The following is an 18,384-nucleotide window of genomic DNA, read 5'->3' as shown; positions in this document are numbered from 1 at the left end:
CAGAGAACGCAGGGAATAGGCAGAGAACGCAGGGAACATGGCAGGGAACATGGCAGAGAATGCAGGGAGCATGGCAGAGAACGCAGGGAACATGGCAGAGAACGCAGGGAACATGGCAGAGAACATGGCAGGGAACATGGCAGAGAACGCAGGGAACATGGCAGAGAACGCAGGGGAGATGGCAGAGAACGCAGGGAATATGGCAGAGAACGCAGGGAATAGGCAGAGAACACAGGGAATAGGCAGAGAACGCAGGGAATATGGCAGAGAACGCAGGGAATAGGCAGAGAACGCAGGGAATAGGCAGAGAATGCAGGGGAGATGGCAGAGAACGCAGGGAACATGGCAGAAAATGCAGGGAATATGGCAGAGAACGCAGGGAATAGGCAGAGAATGCAGGGAACATGGCAGAGAACGCAGAGAATATGGCAGAGAACACAGGGAATATGGCAGAGAACGCAGGGAACATGGCAGAGAACGCAGGGAACATGGCAGAGAACGCAGGGAACATGGCAGAGAACGCAGGGAACATGGCAGATAACGCAGGGAATATGGCAGAGAACGCAGGGAATAGACAGAGAACGCAGGGAACATGGCAGAGAACGCAGGGAACATGGCAGAGAACGCAGGGAATAGGCAGAGAAGGCAGGGAACATGGCAGGGAACATGGCAGAGAATGCGGGGAATACGGCAGAGAACGCAGGGAATAGGCAGTGAACGCAGGGAATATGGCAGAGAACGCAGGGAATAGGCAGAGAACGCAGGGAACATGGCAGGGAACATGGCAGAGAATGCAGGGAGCATGGCAGAGAACGCAGGGAACATGGCAGAGAACGCAGGGAACATGGCAGAGAACATGGCAGGGAACATGGCAGAGAACGCAGGGAACATGGCAGAGAACGCAGGGAACATGGCAGAGAACGCAGGGAATAGGCAGTGAACGCAGGGAATATGCAGTGAATGCAGGGAATATGGCAGAGAACGCAGGGAACATGGCAGAGAACGCAGGGAACATGGCAGGGAACATGGCAGAGAATGCAGGGAGCATGGCAGAGAACGCAGGGAACATGGCAGAGAACGCAGGGAACATGGCAGAGAACATGGCAGGGAACATGGCAGAGAACGCAGGGAACATGGCAGAGAACGCAGGGAATATGGCAGAGAACGCAGGGAATAGGCAGAGAATGCAGGGAACATGGCAGAGAACGCAGAGAATATGGCAGAGAACGCAGGGAATATGGCAGAGAATGCAGGGAACATGGCAGAGAACGCAGGGAACATGGCAGAGAACGCAGGGAACATGGCAGAGAATGCAGGGAACATGGCAGATAACGCAGGGAATATGGCAGAGAACGCAGGGAATATGACAGAGAACGCAGGGAACATGGCAGAGAACACAGGGAACATGGCAGAGAATGCAGGGAACATGGCAGATAACGCAGGGAATATGGCAGAGAATGCAGGGAATAGGCAGAGAAGGCAGGGAACATGGCAGGGAACATGGCAGAGAATGCAGGGAATATGGCAGAGAACGCAGGGAATAGGCAGTGAACGCAGGGAATATGGCAGAGAACGCAGGGAATATGGCAGAGAACGCAGGGAACATGGCAGAGAACGCAGGGAACATGGCAGAGAATGCAGGGAACATGGCAGATAACGCAGGGAATATGGCAGAGAACGCAGGGAATATGACAGAGAACGCAGGGAACATGGCAGAGAACGCAGGGAACATGGCAGAGAATGCAGGGAACATGGCAGATAACGCAGGGAATATGGCAGAGAACGCAGGGAATAGGCAGAGAAGGCAGGGAACATGGCAGGGAACATGGCAGAGAATGCAGGGAATATGGCATAGAACGCAGGGAATAGGCAGTGAACGCAGGGAATATGGCAGAGAACGCAGGGAATAGGCAGAGAACGCAGGGGAGATGGCAGAGAACGCAGGGAATATGGCAGAGAACGCAGGGGAGATGGCAGAGAACGCAGGGAATATGGCAGAGAACGCAGGGAATAGGCAGAGAACGCAGGGAATATGGCAGAGAACGCAGGGAATATGGCAGAGAACGCAGGGAATAGGCAGAGAACGCAGGGAATAGGCAGAGAATGCAGGGGAGATGGCAGAGAACGCAGGGAACATGGCAGAAAATGCAGGGAATATGGCAGAGAACGCAGGGAATAGGCAGAGAATGCAGGGAACATGGCAGAGAACGCAGAGAATATGGCAGAGAACGCAGGGAATATGGCAGAGAACGCAGGGAACATGGCAGAGAACGCAGGGAACATGGCAGAGAACGCAGGGAACATGGCAGATAACGCAGGGAATATGGCAGAGAACGCAGGGAATATGACAGAGAACGCAGGGAACATGGCAGAGAACGCAGGGAACATGGCAGAGAATGCAGGGAACATGGCAGATAACGCAGGGAATATGGCAGAGAACGCAGGGAATAGGCAGAGAAGGCAGGGAACATGGCAGGGAACATGGCAGAGAATGCAGGGAATATGGCAGAGAACGCAGGGAATAGGCAGTGAACGCAGGGAATATGGCAGAGAACGCAGGGAATAGGCAGAGAACGCAGGGGAGATGGCAGAGAACGCAGGGAATATGGCAGAGAACGCAGGGGAGATGGCAGAGAACGCAGGGGAATATGGCAGAGAACGCAGGGAATAGGCAGAGAACGCAGGGAATAGGCAGAGAACGCAGGGAATATGGCAGAGAACGCAGGGAATAGGCAGAGAACGCAGGGAATAGGCAGAGAATGCAGGGGAGATGGCAGAGAACGCAGGGAACATGGCAGAAAATGCAGGGAATATGGCAGAGAACGCAGGGAATAGGCAGAGAATGCAGGGAACATGGCAGAGAACGCAGAGAATATGGCAGAGAACGCAGGGAATATGGCAGAGAACGCAGGGAACATGGCAGAGAACGCAGGGAACATGGCAGAGAACGCAGGGAACATGGCAGAGAATGCAGGGAACATGGCAGATAACGCAGGGAATATGGCAGAGAACGCAGCGAATATGACAGAGAACGCAGGGAACATGGCAGAGAACGCAGGGAACATGGCAGAGAATGCAGGGAACATGGCAGATAACGCAGGGAACATGGCAGAGAATGCAGGGAACATGGCAGATAACGCAGGGAATATGGCAGAGAACGCAGGGAATATGACAGAGAACGCAGGGAATAGGCAGAGAACGCAGGGAACATGGCAGGGAACATGGCAGAGAATGCAGGGAGCATGGCAGAGAACGCAGGGAACATGGCAGAGAACATGGCAGGGAACATGGCAGAGAACATGGCAGGGAACATGGCAGAGAACGCAGGGAACATGGCAGAGAACGCAGGGAATAGGCAGTCAACGCAGGGAATATGCAGTGAATGCAGGGAATATGGCAGAGAACGCAGGGAACATGGCAGAGAACGCAGGGAACATGGCAGGGAACATGGCAGAGAATGCAGGGAGCATGGCAGAGAACGCAGGGAACATGGCAGAGAACGCAGGGAACATGGCAGAGAACATGGCAGGGAACATGGCAGAGAACGCAGGGAACATGGCAGAGAACGCAGGGAACATGGCAGAGAACGCAGGGAATAGGCAGAGAACGCAGGGAATATGGCAGAGAACACAGGGAACATGGCAGAGAACACAGGGAACATGGCAGAGAATGCAGGGAATATGGCAGAGAACGCAGGGAGCATGGCAGAGAACGCAGGGAGCATGGCAGAGAATGCAGGGAATAGGCAGAGAACGCAGGGAATATGGCAGAGAACGCAGGGAATAGGCAGAGAACGCAGGGAATAGGCAGAGAACGCAGGGAACATGGCAGAGAACGCAGGGGGCATGGCAGAGAACGCAGGGAATATGGCAGAGAATGCAGGGAATATGGCAGAGAACACAGGGAATATGGCAGAGAACGCAGGGAACATGGCAGAGAACGCAGGGAACATGGCAGAGAACGCAGGGAACATGGCAGAGAATGCAGGGAATATGGCAGAGAACACAGGGAATATGGCAGAGAACGCAGGGAACATGGCAGAGAACGCAGGGAACATGGCAGAGAACGCAGGCAATATGGCAGAGAACGCAGGGAACATGGCAGAGAACGCAGGGAACATGGCAGAGAACGCAGAGAATATGGCAGAGAACGCAGGGAATAGGCAGAGAACGCAGGGAATAGGCAGAGAAAGAGAATGCAGGGAATATGGCAGAGAACGCAGAGAATATGGCAGAGAACGCAGGGAACATGGCAGAGAACGCAGGGAATAGGCAGAGAACGCAGATGCCAAATTGCACCAGAGTTGCAGCGGTTTAATAACGATTGGTATCAATTGCTGAATTTAAAATGCACTTCATACTCCAACCAGTAGGTGGCAGCAATGCCACCACAAGCCCGGTGGCTACCGGCAACACCAGAAGAAGAAGAAAAGGAAAACAAACAGTAAAATGAAACACGTTCGCCTGAATAGAGGACGAACATGGGTGAATACATATTACCTGAGCTGGCTCTGAACGCATTAGCGAGTGAATGAGAGAGTAGATCCGGCTGAAAAGTTGCGGCCGGGACGAGCGGCAAGGTGGCGCCGCAAAGCCGATGAAAACCAGAGAAGGTCCCGGATGAGTCGGCGGATCCGCGAACCAAGAGCCAGCCCCACGGGATCAGTTTGAGAAAGACCCCGGCGCGCTATGAAGCGAAGCTGACCGGAACTTAGGCAGAGTTGGAACGCGTCTGCGTCGCTTGGAGTTCTTTGCGCCAGGAATCGGAGCTGACGAAAACAGAGGTCGGAAAGGAAGATGTGCGGCTATAATTCACCTCTTTAGAAAATCCCTCTTTGGGTCAGGGCTATTGAACTGATGGTCTGTGGGCCACTTCTGGTCCGCTGGTGATGGTAATCTGGGCCGTAAATGACTTCTTTGTAAAAACTAAATAAATCAGAGAAGATCAGAAACATTGTGTGAAAAACAGCCCAGATGAGCGGCATGGTTGACCAGCCTTGGTTTGTCTGCTGTTCAGTTCCTAACCTCTAAGTAACAGGTTAGCTTTCATTGTTCTCTGAAACAGTCCACAACTATGTTTGTCTGCCAGTGTCTACAACTGTCACTGACATCTTCAACCCTTGGAGTAAGCCTTCATTTTAGTTTTATTTAACCAGGAAAAAGACCATTGAGATCAAGAACAATAGAGAACAAATGAACAGTGTCCTGCCTTTTGTTAAGACAGCAATACATTCATGGTGGGAATAAATGACATAAATAAGATAATAAACTAGTTCATAGTTTAACATTAGTCACAGTAAATCCATGCTAACAATAGTTAAAAAGGTTTGGGTGTGATATTTAATCAGAGTGAGACCTCCCATCTTGGTCAGATCTCTGAATAAAGGTTCCTCAGAGAAGTGAAGGACATCAAGCCTTGTGTGGAGAACTTTCTTCATCTTGGTGGCTGTCTAGCTTCACATAGTCTCCTGTTGTGAGGACAGCAGCAACAGTCCATGACAAGCCAAGCCTAACAACGCCACAGTGTCTCTCAGGAGCCCTTTGGCTTGTTCCACTATGTTATGGAGCTGGAACAGAGTTAGAAGAGAAAGATTTCAGCTAACTAGATCCGCTATCATCACACCTCTCAACTTCTAGGGAAAGTTCAGAGTGAGATTATGTTCATTTTTTGGGCTGGGGGAGCGGTGGAGAATGGATCCAGTCAACTGCGTCTCATTTTAACTGACTAGACATGGAAGTGGAGATGTTTTCCTTTGGTTAAAAAGTGAAAGAGGAGTGTCAACACCTTACTGTCCAGTTAGTGGGTTAAACAGAAAAACACCAAACTGTTCTCCTGGGATTGTTCCAACATACCAAGACTGCCTGATATGAGCAGAATCACGTCTGTTTAATCTCTATTCACAACATTTACGCTCAATATTGCACCTTCTCAACAAGTAAACGGCTCTGTGGTCCATGCCAGATTTCTGAGGAAAATCCAGTTTGCTCTGATTTTGGCTCATCTCCAGAAATTCTGTCTGCTGCAACCAAAACTCCACCTTCCTGAGTCCATTCAGCTGCTGCTTTATTCTTGTAAAATAGATTTTGTTACTAGATAGACCCGCATGAATGGATCACATGAAACAGACCCCACATGTACAAATAATCACTGAATAAAGTTATAAAGTAGTTGTAAGTTTCTGTCGGCATTATTACACTCCTTTTTTAATCAGAATCAGAAATACTTTAATAACTACAGGTTACTACATGGGTTACTACATGCTGGAGCTAAATCTCACTGCAGAAAATGTAAATAATTTAATGGCAATAAAATTAGAACCCTGAAAGATGTGCACATCTCTCAGTTCCTCCATAGCAGGACTGCTCCTCTGAAATAAAAATATGCTATACAGCTCTTTAAAAAAATCCATGTTGTAATTTCATGTAATGGGGCTAAATCAGTTTGATCTAAACTAAGAAATCTAAAAGAAATGACGCTGTAACTTGATTCTTTTATTAAGCCATGTAGCTTGATATAACCTCAGGTTTTGGACATATATGTTGCTCACAGAGGTGAAGTGAACACTGCAGCTTTTCAAGCTCTGCGTCTCACTGGTTATTAAGAGACTGTAGAAAAAACACTATTTGGTAACGTCTGGCACCAGCATAATTTATACTTAATGATAGCGGTGAGGAATCATTGAGGTGGGAGGATTTTCCCCCATTGGTGCGCTGCATGTCAGAAATAAACAGTGAGGAAAAATGCATCAATAAAGAGAGTAAAGGGCTCCTTTAGAGGGAAGAGGAGGAATGAGGGTCTGAGCTGAAGCCCCTTCAGTTACAAGTCCCTTAATGACCCTTAAAAGTGGACACCTAAATTACATGTAAGGTAATTATGTTCACCTGAATTCAAGCACAAAGTGACGCATCAACCCCCCCAGACTAAGTGGTGTTAACGGAGCTCAGAAAGTGTTCATTTAGAGCGTATTTGATCCTGTCTACAGACACCAGGCTACAGACTTCAGCTGAGATGCTTTAGCTGCTGTCTAAGAGCTACTTGATGATTTTGTGGAGTTGGATTTCATCATCAACTATGATTGATCATTTAATCATGTTCACCATCAGACTGATTGACTGAAGGTTGTAACTCAGGAAATAACTGATTACTGGGTTCCTAATTAAAAGGAAACAGTGTTTTTATCAGGCTGCAGCAAACAGAAACAGAGCAAAAGTAAAGTCACCCTCAGCAGCAGCAGCCTGTTGCTCTCCCAGCTCTGCTCTGATCTCAGCAGCACCTTTCACATTGCTATAGCAGACTGCAGCTTTGGGCCCTGAACCAATAACACATAACACACAGAAGCCAAACACTGATGGTCACCCACACACAGAACATCAGCCATGGCCTTGTGAAAGAGGGCAAAGTGGAGCCTGGTAGCAGGTGGAGCTTACCTGAAGCTGAGCCGGCCTTCTCCTTTGCCTCCATCTGCAGGTGTGAGTGGCTTTAATGCTCAGAGTGGCTCAGAGCTGATAGGTCTGGCTTTAAAACACAAGAGGAACCAGTCATGGCTGCACGCTGGATCAGAAAACAGATCTGCTAACCAGATACAGTCTAAAACGTCAATTAGTCTGTTTAGAAGTTTTCTTCTCATTTCTTCTGCTTTTTTTAATCACATGCGGCGTGTTTCTGTGCTGCACCGCTCTTACTGCCCCCCCCCCTCCTAGGAGCCAGGTGCTTTTATCAGCGGCCAGCCTTCAAAACGTGAATCACTACGTTTAATGTCCTTCCACTCGTACCAAAATGTCCCAAATTAAATGAATAGGAGAGTCAGTGGCTGTGTTTCATGCTCTTTTGTTTCTAACGACACAGAACCAGTGGTGCTTCCGTGGGCGTGGTTCCTTGAGCTTGAATTCAGGTGCGCAAAATTACATGTAATTTAGGTGCACACTTTTAAGGGTCATTTTAAGGAACTTGGAACATCAGGGGTTTTACCTTAGATCCATTTGTCATTCTCTTCCCTCTAAAGGAGCCCTTTACAGTCTTCATTTATGCATTTTCCCACCGTTTATCCCTCGCGTGCAACGCACCAATGAGGTTAACCCCCCAAATGAACATAATCTCACTCTTAATTTTTGGTAAAAATTGAGAGGTCTGGTGAGGATTAATATTTTGGCCGGTAAAAAAATATGCCTGGCCGGTTGATTTTTACACCTACCGGCCAACTTGGCCGGTGAATCAGGAAGTTAATTTCGGACACTGGATCTAAGATGTCAAAGCATTAGGATGACTTTCCTGTTAGTGGAACTGTAAAAAGAATTCAGAGTTCAAGTGTCACATATAAAATACATAATAATGAATAAATAATGAATTGAGCATAAATCTGAAAACATTGTCCACTAATCTACCATTTTAGTGTGTGGTGGCACAAGTGAGTCAAGAGTCAAGACATCTATCAATTTTAATATAATTATGTAGATATGATGATTATTATTATTATACTTAATGTTCATAATAGAAAAACAATGAATAAACCAAATGTTTTTGAACTTGATAATTATTGCACATTAACAAGCTGCAACCAGCTATAAATGGTTGTAACAAAATCTTCTCTTGCAGCAATATATCAAGCTAAAACAGACTTTGTAGTAAATGAAATAGGGCTCCCTCCACTGCAGACAGCAGCAGGTAGAATGTACTTCAGCTATTATACCACTGAAGAAGTAAAGTGCTAAACTAAGTCAGCCACTGGTAAACTCCTGCAGCGGAGAGCATGCTGTGAAGAAAAGCTGCTTTATTGATGCAGTTGTAGTAACACACTGTGTTCTAGTGGAAGTAACGTAACGCCGTTATCTGTTACATTAAGTCATGACTCTCTTTACTAAATGAAAACTGGAGCCTCCTGGTTTCTTTTTGATACATTACTAGTAATTTTACCCAGTTTGGTCACTTCCAGTAAAAGGAAGAGGCGTCACTTGTATGTATAGTTAGAGATGATTTGGAAGTGAGATGAAGCCAAAACAACCATAGTGTATTATCACTAGACTCACATATGTCTAGAGATAATCTGGTGATAATTTACATAGAGGAGACGGCCAAATGCTACCATGGACATCCAGATAGATTTAGTCAGTTCTGTTGTTTTACTCTAGATGATCTTTCTTCATCTTTGTGGTTAAATGAAGCTTTTAACCAAAGCAGAGACACAGCAGCTCTTTAGTAGAACCAAGACCTGAAGAGACTGAAGAGATTCTCTGTGTGGGTCAAACAGGACATTGATGTGAAGAGCAGATGTTCATCTGATGATGACATCACTGTTTAGTCATCATCTTTTAGCCTGTTTATCAGTCTTTATTAGTCTGATTTAACTACAACTGATCTGATTCTTTCTCTCATCACAGACTAGTGGGCTGTAGGCTCTACATGACTGGATGTGAAGTTGTGGCCTCAGCTTTGAAGTCCAACCCCTCCCTGACTGACCTGGAAATAGAGAAGATCATTGATGGAGGAAGAACCATTGGAGACTCTGAGATGAAGCGTCTCTGTGAGATCCTGGAGACTCCATTCTGTAAAGTAAAGGAGCTGACGTAGGTTTTATCTTCACTGCTACTTTAAAACTTATTTTAATTAATAATTTTGTTCTGACATTTTTTTTACAGACAACCTGCTGTCCAAATGTTTTGCCTTGTCAATTATTTATTTTCTTCTTTGATATTTTCAGAGTTGAACATTTAACACTTAAAATGCTTTGGACTGAAGAACAAAAATTAGAAAAATAAGTCAAATGATGTGAATTATTGATGGAGATGTTTAAATTTGATTTAGGAAAGATTTAGATAACCAGATCAGATAATTTATCTTTATTTTTCATTTCTTTGTCACATCTTTACATGAAACATTAATCTTTGTTCCTCCAGAGTAGTGCCAGCATCACATTCAGACACATAAACAGTAAAATAAACATAATAAAACAGCATTATCTAAAAAATGAATGTCTGAGAAGAACAAAGAGAGAAAATGTAAAGTAAATCAAAGCGACGGCACCAGCAGGTTGCATGTTCTCCCTGTGCATGCGTGGGTTCTCTCTGGGTACTCCGGCTTCCTCCCACAGTCCTAAAACATGACTGTTAGCTTAACTGGCCTCTCTAAATCCTCCTTAGGTGTGAGTGTGTGTGTGTGAATGGTTGGTTGTCCTGTCTGTCTCTGTGTTGTCCTGTGATAGGCTGCTTACCTGTCCAGGTGAAGCCCGCCTCTCAGCCACTGACAGCTGCAGATAGACACCAGCAGCCCTCAGGACCCCAGCAGGGATCAGCCTGGTGGAAAATGGTTGGATGGACGGCACCAGCAGGTTCCAGCAGCTCAGCTTTGTCCTGAAGCTGCTGTTCTGTTGGTGCGGCTCAGAGAGGAACCGTCCTCTTCAGTCTGACAGCTCAATCAGACAGAACCAGAACCAGGAGCCAGCAGTGTGGCTATTAAAACTACAGCACAATATTGAAAAGTAAAAAGCTCTACTGCAGCAGACGCTCTCTGGACTCAGCGCTACCGTTCAGCAACAAGCCAACAAGTTTGAGCACCAAGAAGGAAAGCAAAGAAAAACTGAAGAATCATCATTTCTATTAGTCTGCAGACCATTTCTGCCTGGCAGACCATGATCCAGAGGAACATCTGGCTCCAGCTGTTCTCCTCCATCCTCCTCCTCCCAGGATGTGAAAAAGGAGGTACTGGGAGCCCCATCAGCCCGGATGCTCTGTTGGCTCCTCACTTTAAATCGGCGCTGGAGAAGATCCAGAAGAACGCCGAGGAGTCAGAGACGCTTCAGGACCTGGTGAGGCCTCGCTCCGGGCCGACGTCCCTCGCTGGTCTGCCGGCTCCTTGGAGCACCGTGGCCAGGAGGTCAGGAGTTCAGGCGCTCCACGGCTCCTGGAGACTCCCTCTGCTCCTCCATCAGCCTCCTCCTCCATCAGCCTCCTCCATCAGCCTCCTCCATCAGCCTCCTCCCTCTGCTCCTCCATCAGCCTCCTCCCTCTGCTCCTCCATCAGCCTCCTCCTCCATCAGCCTCCTCCATCAGCAGAGGCTCCAGGCTGCACCTCCATCTCTACTCCTCCTTCCTTCTCTCCATCTCTCCTCTCTACTATATCTCTCCTCCTCCTTTCTCCTCTTTTCTCTCCAATCTATTCCTCTCTTCTCCTATTTTCTCTCCATCTCTCCTCATCCTCTCCTCCTTCTCTCTCCTTTTCCCTCTCCTTCCCCTCCCTAACCATCTCTCCTCCTTCTCTCCTCCTCCTTCTCTCTCCCTCTCTCCTCCTTATGTTCTCCTCCCTCTCTCGTCCGTCTCTCCTCCTCCTCTCCCCCTCCTCCTCCTCACAGACTGATCAGCAGAGCCTCCACGCTGCACCACGGTTCTAACGTCTCCAGAGCAGAGCGCTGCACCTCCTCTCTCCTCCACGGTTCAGAGGAGTCATGGAGACGGTTCTAGCGTCTCCAGAGCAGAGCGCCTGCACCTCCTCTCTCCTCCTCCACGGTTCAGAGGAGTCATGGAGACGGTTCTAGCGTCTCCAGAGGCTCCACGCTGCACCTCCTCTCTCCTCCACGGTGCAGAAGAGTCATGGAGACGGTTCTAGCGTCTCCAGAGCAGAGCGCTGCACCTCCCTCTCTCCCTCCTCCACGGTTCAGAGGAGTCATGGAGACGGTTCTAGCGTCTCCAGAGAAGAGCGTGCACCTCCTCTCTCCTCCTCCACGGTTCAGAGGAGTCATGGAGACGGTTCTAGCGTCTCCAGAGGCTCCACGCTGCACCTCCTCTCTCCTCCTCCACGGTTCAGAGGAGTCATGGAGACGGTTCCAGCGTCTCCAGAGCAGAGCGCTGCACCTCCTCTCTCCTCCTCCACGGTTCAGAGGAGTCATGGAGACGGTTTCTAGCGTCTCCAGAGGCTCCACGCTGCACCTCCTCTCTCCTCCACGGTGCAGAAGAGTCATGGAGACGGTTCTAGCATTCTCCAGAGCAGAGCGCTGCACCTCCTCTCTCCTCCTCCACGGTTCAGAGGAGTCCATTGAGACGGTTCTAGCGTCTCCAGAGCAGAGCGCTGCACCTCCTCTCTCCTCCTCCACGGTTCAGAGGAGTCATGGAGACGGTTCTAGCGTCTCCAGAACAGAGCGCTGCACCTCCTCTCTCCTCCTCCACGGTTCAGAGGAGTCATGGAGACGGTTTCTAGCGTCTCCAGAGCAGAGCGCTGCACCTCCTCTCTCCTCCTCCACGGTTCAGAGGAGTCATGGAGACGGTTCTAGCTTCTCCAGAGGCTCCACGCTGCACCTCCCTCTCTCCTCACGGTGCAGAAGAGTCATGGAGACGGTTCTAGCGTCTCCAGAGCAGAGCGCTGCACCCTCCTCTCTCCTCCTCCACGGTCAGAGGAGTCATGAGACGGTTCTAGCATCTCCAGAGCAGAGCGCTGCACCTTCCTCTCTCCTCCACGGTTCAGAGGAGTCATTTGAGACGGTTCTAGCGTCTCCAGAGCAGAGCGCTGCCACCTCCTCTCTCCTCCTCCACGGTTCAGAGGAGTCATGGAGACGGTTTTGTAGAGCGTCTCCAGAACAGAGCGCTGCACTCCTCTCTCCTCCTCCACGGTTCAGAGGAGTCATGGAGACGGTTTCTAGCGTCTCCAGAGCAAGAGCGCTGCACCTCCTCTCTCCTCCACGGTTCAGAGGAGTCATGGAGGACGGTTCTAGCGTCTCCAGAGCAGAGCGCTGCTCTCCCTGTCAGAACTGCAGGAACTCCTGGATAAAGAACGTCATTTCCAGGGTTCTCCACGGGGTTCTATTGCCTTTATTTACTGGTTCTGATCACAGAGAGACGGTTTCCACATGCTGACAGTCAGACAGCTGCTGGAGAACGTTCTCCAGAACCACTGGTTCTCCTCCATAGATCTGAAGGACTACTTCCATGTTCCATCATCCCCAAAACACAGGAAGTATCTGCGCTTCTCCTTCCAGGGGATTCCCTGTCACTACAACCTGCCGTTGGGTTCCTCTCTGGTTCCACGCACGTTCTCCAGATGCCGCTGCGCTCTGCAGGGATGAGAATCCTCTTTTATGTGGACCACCTGCTCTTGCTGGCTCGGTCCAGAGAGGAAGCGGCGGTGCAGACCAGAGCTTCTGGCTCCACAGCTGACAGAACTGGGTTCTCCATAAAGTGCTAAAAGGTTGTGTTCTGCGTCCCAGCTGCTAGGAGCTAAACTGGGCCACCATGAGAGCCCAGAGCAGACGCTGTCAGCGCTGCTCCGCCGGGTCCACACCTCCACACAGTGACAGCTCTGTCCGTCATGCGGCTGCTGGGGATGACGTCAGCGGCCCACCTGCTGCTTCCGCTGGCTCTGCTCATAGGAGGCGCCTGCCTGCAGAGATGCTTCACCAGCCCTGCGCAGAGGACCCTGTGGCCAGAAGAGGCAGAGGATGACTGCAGTCCCTCCGTCAGTGGGAGCCCACCTGGCCCACTGGGGAAACCCCCCCACTGTGTCAGAGGGAGTTGCCCTCAGCAGACCAGAGTCACACGTCCCGGTGTTCACAGTACGCTGTCAGGCTGGGAGGAAGGTGTCTGTCCCAGGTAGTGGCAGAGAAGTGGCCACACCACATGTCTCTCCCATAAAGGTGCTGAAGCTGATCTCAGCATTTTGCTCCTACATCTGCCTGCGGACCAGCAGCTTCTGATCCACACCCACAACAAGGCTCACAGCAGCGGCATAAAGCGCCAAGGCTGCTGCTTTAGCTTGAAGATGAATCCAGAACAATGTGAGCTGAAACTCTGTTAAATGATCCATTGTTTAGAAACATTGTGGCTCTGAGAACCACTGTTCTAGCAGAACCCTGAGCCAGACTAGAAGACAGCAGCATTTTAAAACAGACGCCAGAGCCATCAGACTTAAATATCCAGCAGCAGCAAGTGATCATGGATGGATTATCTTCAAGGAGAGTTTATTGTTGGCTGCTAATCTCCAAGCTCTAGTGCCCCCCCCCCCCCCCCCCCCAACCCTAAGCCCCAGAACATCTTCATCAGCAGCCGCCACTGCTGGAGAACCACACCTTGATCTGGACCTTCACACGTCATGATAATACATGTTCTGGTTCTGCTGGCTTTAACTCTTTAATCAGTTCTACTGGATCACATATCAGACATCAGTTCATCATGTTCTGGCACTTTTACATTCAGGGACATTCATTTTCTACATTTGATCATTTATTTGTTCATGTTTCAGTTTTAAACCTGCATCCTGGTGCTTTCAGCTCACATCTTTCATTCTTTTTATTCAGATTGAGTGAGCTGCAGTTTGTCAGAGATCAGCTGTGAAATCATTGTTCTCTGCGCCTTGAAGTCCAACCCGTCCCATCTGACAGAACTGGACCTGAGCTGCCAAACAACCTGAAAGATGGTGGAGTGAGGAGCTCTGTGGTTTCCTCCAGACTCCCCTCTGCAAAACTACAGGAACTGAGGTCAGACTCCATGTTTTAGTTCTGATATCTGTGATGTGAAAGTTGTTGTTGACACTAAACTGCAGGACATCTGGCTGATATTCTACTGATCCACCACTGAGGATCTTCATGGTAAAGTCTGCTTTCTTCTTCCTTCCTGCTTTGCTCACACTTAAACTTTCCTTTCTGTTTTCTAACTTCTGTCAGCATTTATTCAATAATCAGCAGAAAACATGAAACTAATGAGTGAATTTCAGTTTAGAGTTGACGCTTTTATCCAGAACTGAGGAAGAGGAAGAGAGAAGAAATAAAATGCTGATGTTTCATTTATTTGAAGGTTTTTAATCTCTTTTAACCTTCATCAGGTCAGTTTTTTCTCCATTTTCTACAGGATGATGTTAAAATAATTGAATAAGTGGATGTAATGATGAGCTGAAAAGCAAAGTTCAGATCTTGTATTGTAATAAATCTTTGCTGAGTTTGTTCCTGGACTTGAGCCAGTTTTTAATGTGTGTCTCTCTGTGTAACTGAGTCTGAGCCCTGATCTCAGGTCAGAAGCGGACAGCATTGGGACCCCCAGTGTGTAGAAATGCCCCTATGTGAAGCGGCTCAGAGGGGATTCAGCCAGTTAGAAAAGTCAATTTCAGCTCCTGGAATCTGTGTGACAGGAACAATCTAGAATCCCTGATTGATGCTTCAGCACTTTTAAAGCTCTGCAAGGATTTTACTGACTAAAACACTCAGACACAACATGTCACAGTAGCAGGTTCTGTTCTGGGAGCTTCAGCTCCTAAAGTCAGTTTACATGAAATATTCTCCATCACATCATGTTTTTATGGCTGTGGATGGGATCAGTAAATACTTCATTTATCTGCATTAATCTCCATTTGTTCATAGTTGCTCCACTAAAATCTTTCTTATCAACAGCCGACATCTATTATAAACTCTTATTTTTCCCCTTACTGTAGAGCGTGGATGTGGGCTTCACCTTGTGGATGAAATGATGTGTAAAGGCCAGTTTAAGTAGCAGCTTGAGGGCTGCGTAGATGGAGCTCAGAATAATACGTGTGCCCACATCGCCATCTTACCGGGGATCAAATGAAGGAGTATGGTAAACTCAATAAGCTAAACACAAACAAAGGCAGAAAATCAAGACAACAAACAGAATGGTCTGTTTCTGAGGCTGAAGGAGAAACAGTTGTGTGATGACAGAGTTTAAAAATAGTCTTAAACAATCAAAGAGGGTGTGTCCTGTGGTAAGTGGAATCTGATCAAACTTACTAAAGAAATCAACTCACTGGTTGGTAGGGTGGGAATTGAAAAAGATTTCACGATTCCGATTCCCTTATCGATTCTGTGAAACGATTCGATTCCTTTTCGATTCTTTTTCGATTCCAATTTGGGGTAAAAAGGAGAACAACAGTTTGATGATGAGCATCAACTTTGTTTACTTAACTATCACACGACCTTACTAACAAGGTCAAGATGTCCATAGCAAATGTGCAACTGGAGGAGTAACATTTATATTTGTTTAAATAAAAAAGGAATATAAGAACAAACTTAAATACAGCAAATGAGTTTTTAGTATACAAGAAAATGTAAGTTTGTTGTGACAGTAGCTTATTAATCTCTCTTTAGATAACCTCAGTCATCTAAATCTAACAGAGAAGGCATCTGTTTAATGAAAAGCATCACTGTACAATTTGGTAAATAAACTCATCTCCCCCTGATTTAAATAAACGAGCATCACCTTTCTCTAGCCCCTGAACTGCGGAGCAACTTTGTAGCATGTTTCTTACATCCATTGCAATAGCTAGAATCCTGTAATAATTCCAGATACCAGTAGTTCTAATAAACATGCTACCAATGAAGGGCTGGATTAACGAGAAAGGCACACTCCCTTATAACCCCAAAGAGAGGTAGGATATTGGTTATTTCCAGAAATGGCATATGATTTACTAGGAACCAGCCAGTGATGTAAAACTAGCTACTTACCACCAGCTGCCTTCCATGCTGGTCGTAACTTTAGCTTCTGTCCACTAAGAATCAAAAAACACGGCATTCGTTAAACGTATGCCATGTGTGTGCGCAGGTTGTTTCTGCCTGTTGGATCTATTTTCCTCCCGCGTATGTTATGCCATTTTGCAATGATTGCAAAGCGCTTGCTGCCACCATTCTTTCGACCGTTTACCCGATGGGGCGGCATTTTTTTTTTTGTTTTGCTTTAAAGCCTGGTCACGTCGTGCGCAAGTTACGCACACGTGCTTACTGCCGTGTGGTTAACTTGCGTATAAAACGTGCCGTAACTTGCGTAAAAAAACGTCATGCTAACGTTGTGCTGCTCAGAGCCGCGGCACGACGGAATCGAAAAGAGAATCGTTAAACGAGCTGCCAAACGGTTGCCACGGAAATCGGAAAATACGAACCGGTTCTGAACAGGAACCGGTTTCGATTCCATCCCTAGGGTTGGAAAAGTGAGAAAGTTAAAGTGTTAAGGTGGATGGATCTTTGCTGATCATTTGTAATGATGTAAACAAAAAGAAAGGGCTCTGAATATAAAAAGTCCTAGGTGAGAGTGTGAGGGGGAGAATGTTAGATAACAGGAAATATGTGTGCGGGTTTATTTCAGGTTATTCTCCTGATGTTGATGACATTAATCTAATTTATCAGGAGGGAAAGTAGTTGAAGTCAAACGGCTGAAAAGAAACAAAAATGAGAGAAAGGAGTGATAGTTTTTTCACCTGCTAAAGTTTGAAGAGAAAAACTCTAGCAGACAAAGTGTTGGTGGGATAAATGAGTTCTGATGTTAAACCATTTATTCCTCCACCACTGCGTGCTTTTTAATGTCAAAGATGTGGACATGTGGCGGCAGAATGAGGGAAACAGACAGTGTGGGGAGATGTGCTGTGATGATGACTATGGAAAGTGAGGAATGAGCTCCTTTGAGATGTTGTAATGGTGGAGGTGGACATAGTTCAGGGTTCCCAGGGGGATGTTGTACTAGTAAAAGAGCTGTGGAAGTACAGAAAGGTAAAAATCACTGCTGGGATCACTGATGCAGAAGCAGCTAAAAAAGGCTGTTCCACCAATGATGCAGCCAAAGAAAGTGACAGGGCTAGAAGAAGGAAGTTCTGATTGTCTGAAGGCACCAAGATTAAAGATGACACTCTACTCATGAAAGAAAGAGCATTTGGTTTATTCATGGTGGAGGTTATAAATTACACTGCTCAAAGAAAGAAAAACAGAAAAAAATCAATATTGTGAAGGCAGCCCAAAGTATCTGATTTTAAGAATGCTAGCTGGGAAATCAATTAAGGAGAAACTGAATGAGACACAATCTTCTCTGCCTCATCATGCAGTGGTGGCCCTTCTCATGTTAGTTATATTCCAGTGGAAGGAAAGAAGTCTATTAGTGATGGTCTAGAGTTTAAGAAAATACATTTCTGATCTGATAATTAGCCTCATCTGATTTACATTCAGGAAACTTGGCTTAAGCCCAATTAGATTTATAATTCCTGGATATACAAACAATAGGAATGATAGAAAAGAAGACAAGGGGGGGGGGGTGGGGGTGTAACTTTTGGTTAGATGGTATAAGATAGATAAAGTGGAATGAATAGGGCCAGAATTATGAATCAATAGTTGTTAAGATCTGGATAGAAGGAAATGGTCGATTTCAGTGATTAATTATTAATTGTTAGCAGGAAGTTGACCATGAGATCTTAAGATGTAGTAAATGAAGGCATGAAGGAAAGACTGTATGGTGTGGTGATTTCAGTTCACATCATGTTTTATGGGGCGTTCAAATACAGTGCAGATGGATTGGTCACTGAAGAGTTTCTAGAATTACATTCACTGGTTTGTTGGTTATAACGCTTTTAAATTGGTAAGGAGATGCCATACTTCTGAGGCATTAATTCAGTATAAGAAAGCTCAAGCTATAGTTAGAAAGA

The 18,384-nt window shown here is 47.0% G+C and overlaps 1 protein-coding gene across 1 annotated transcript in view; it reads left to right on the top strand.

The window, feature by feature from the left end:
* The window catches only part of LOC118557878 (protein NLRC3-like), a 32,181-nt gene extending 22,602 nt beyond the window's left edge, over nt 1-9,579 (top strand). Inside the window, exon 6 of the mRNA XM_036128355.1 lies at nt 9,375-9,579. Within this exon, the coding sequence (XP_035984248.1) occupies nt 9,375-9,564 (190 nt within the window). The 3' untranslated portion in view covers nt 9,565-9,579. The remainder of the gene's footprint in view (nt 1-9,374) is intronic.
* Nucleotides 9,580-18,384: the final 8,805 nt, after the last annotated feature.

Source organism: Fundulus heteroclitus, chromosome 24 (assembly GCF_011125445.2).
Source record: "Fundulus heteroclitus isolate FHET01 chromosome 24, MU-UCD_Fhet_4.1, whole genome shotgun sequence".
NCBI classification, from domain to species: Eukaryota; Metazoa; Chordata; class Actinopteri; order Cyprinodontiformes; family Fundulidae; genus Fundulus; species Fundulus heteroclitus.
This window is presented reverse-complemented; position numbering and strand designations above follow the sequence as displayed.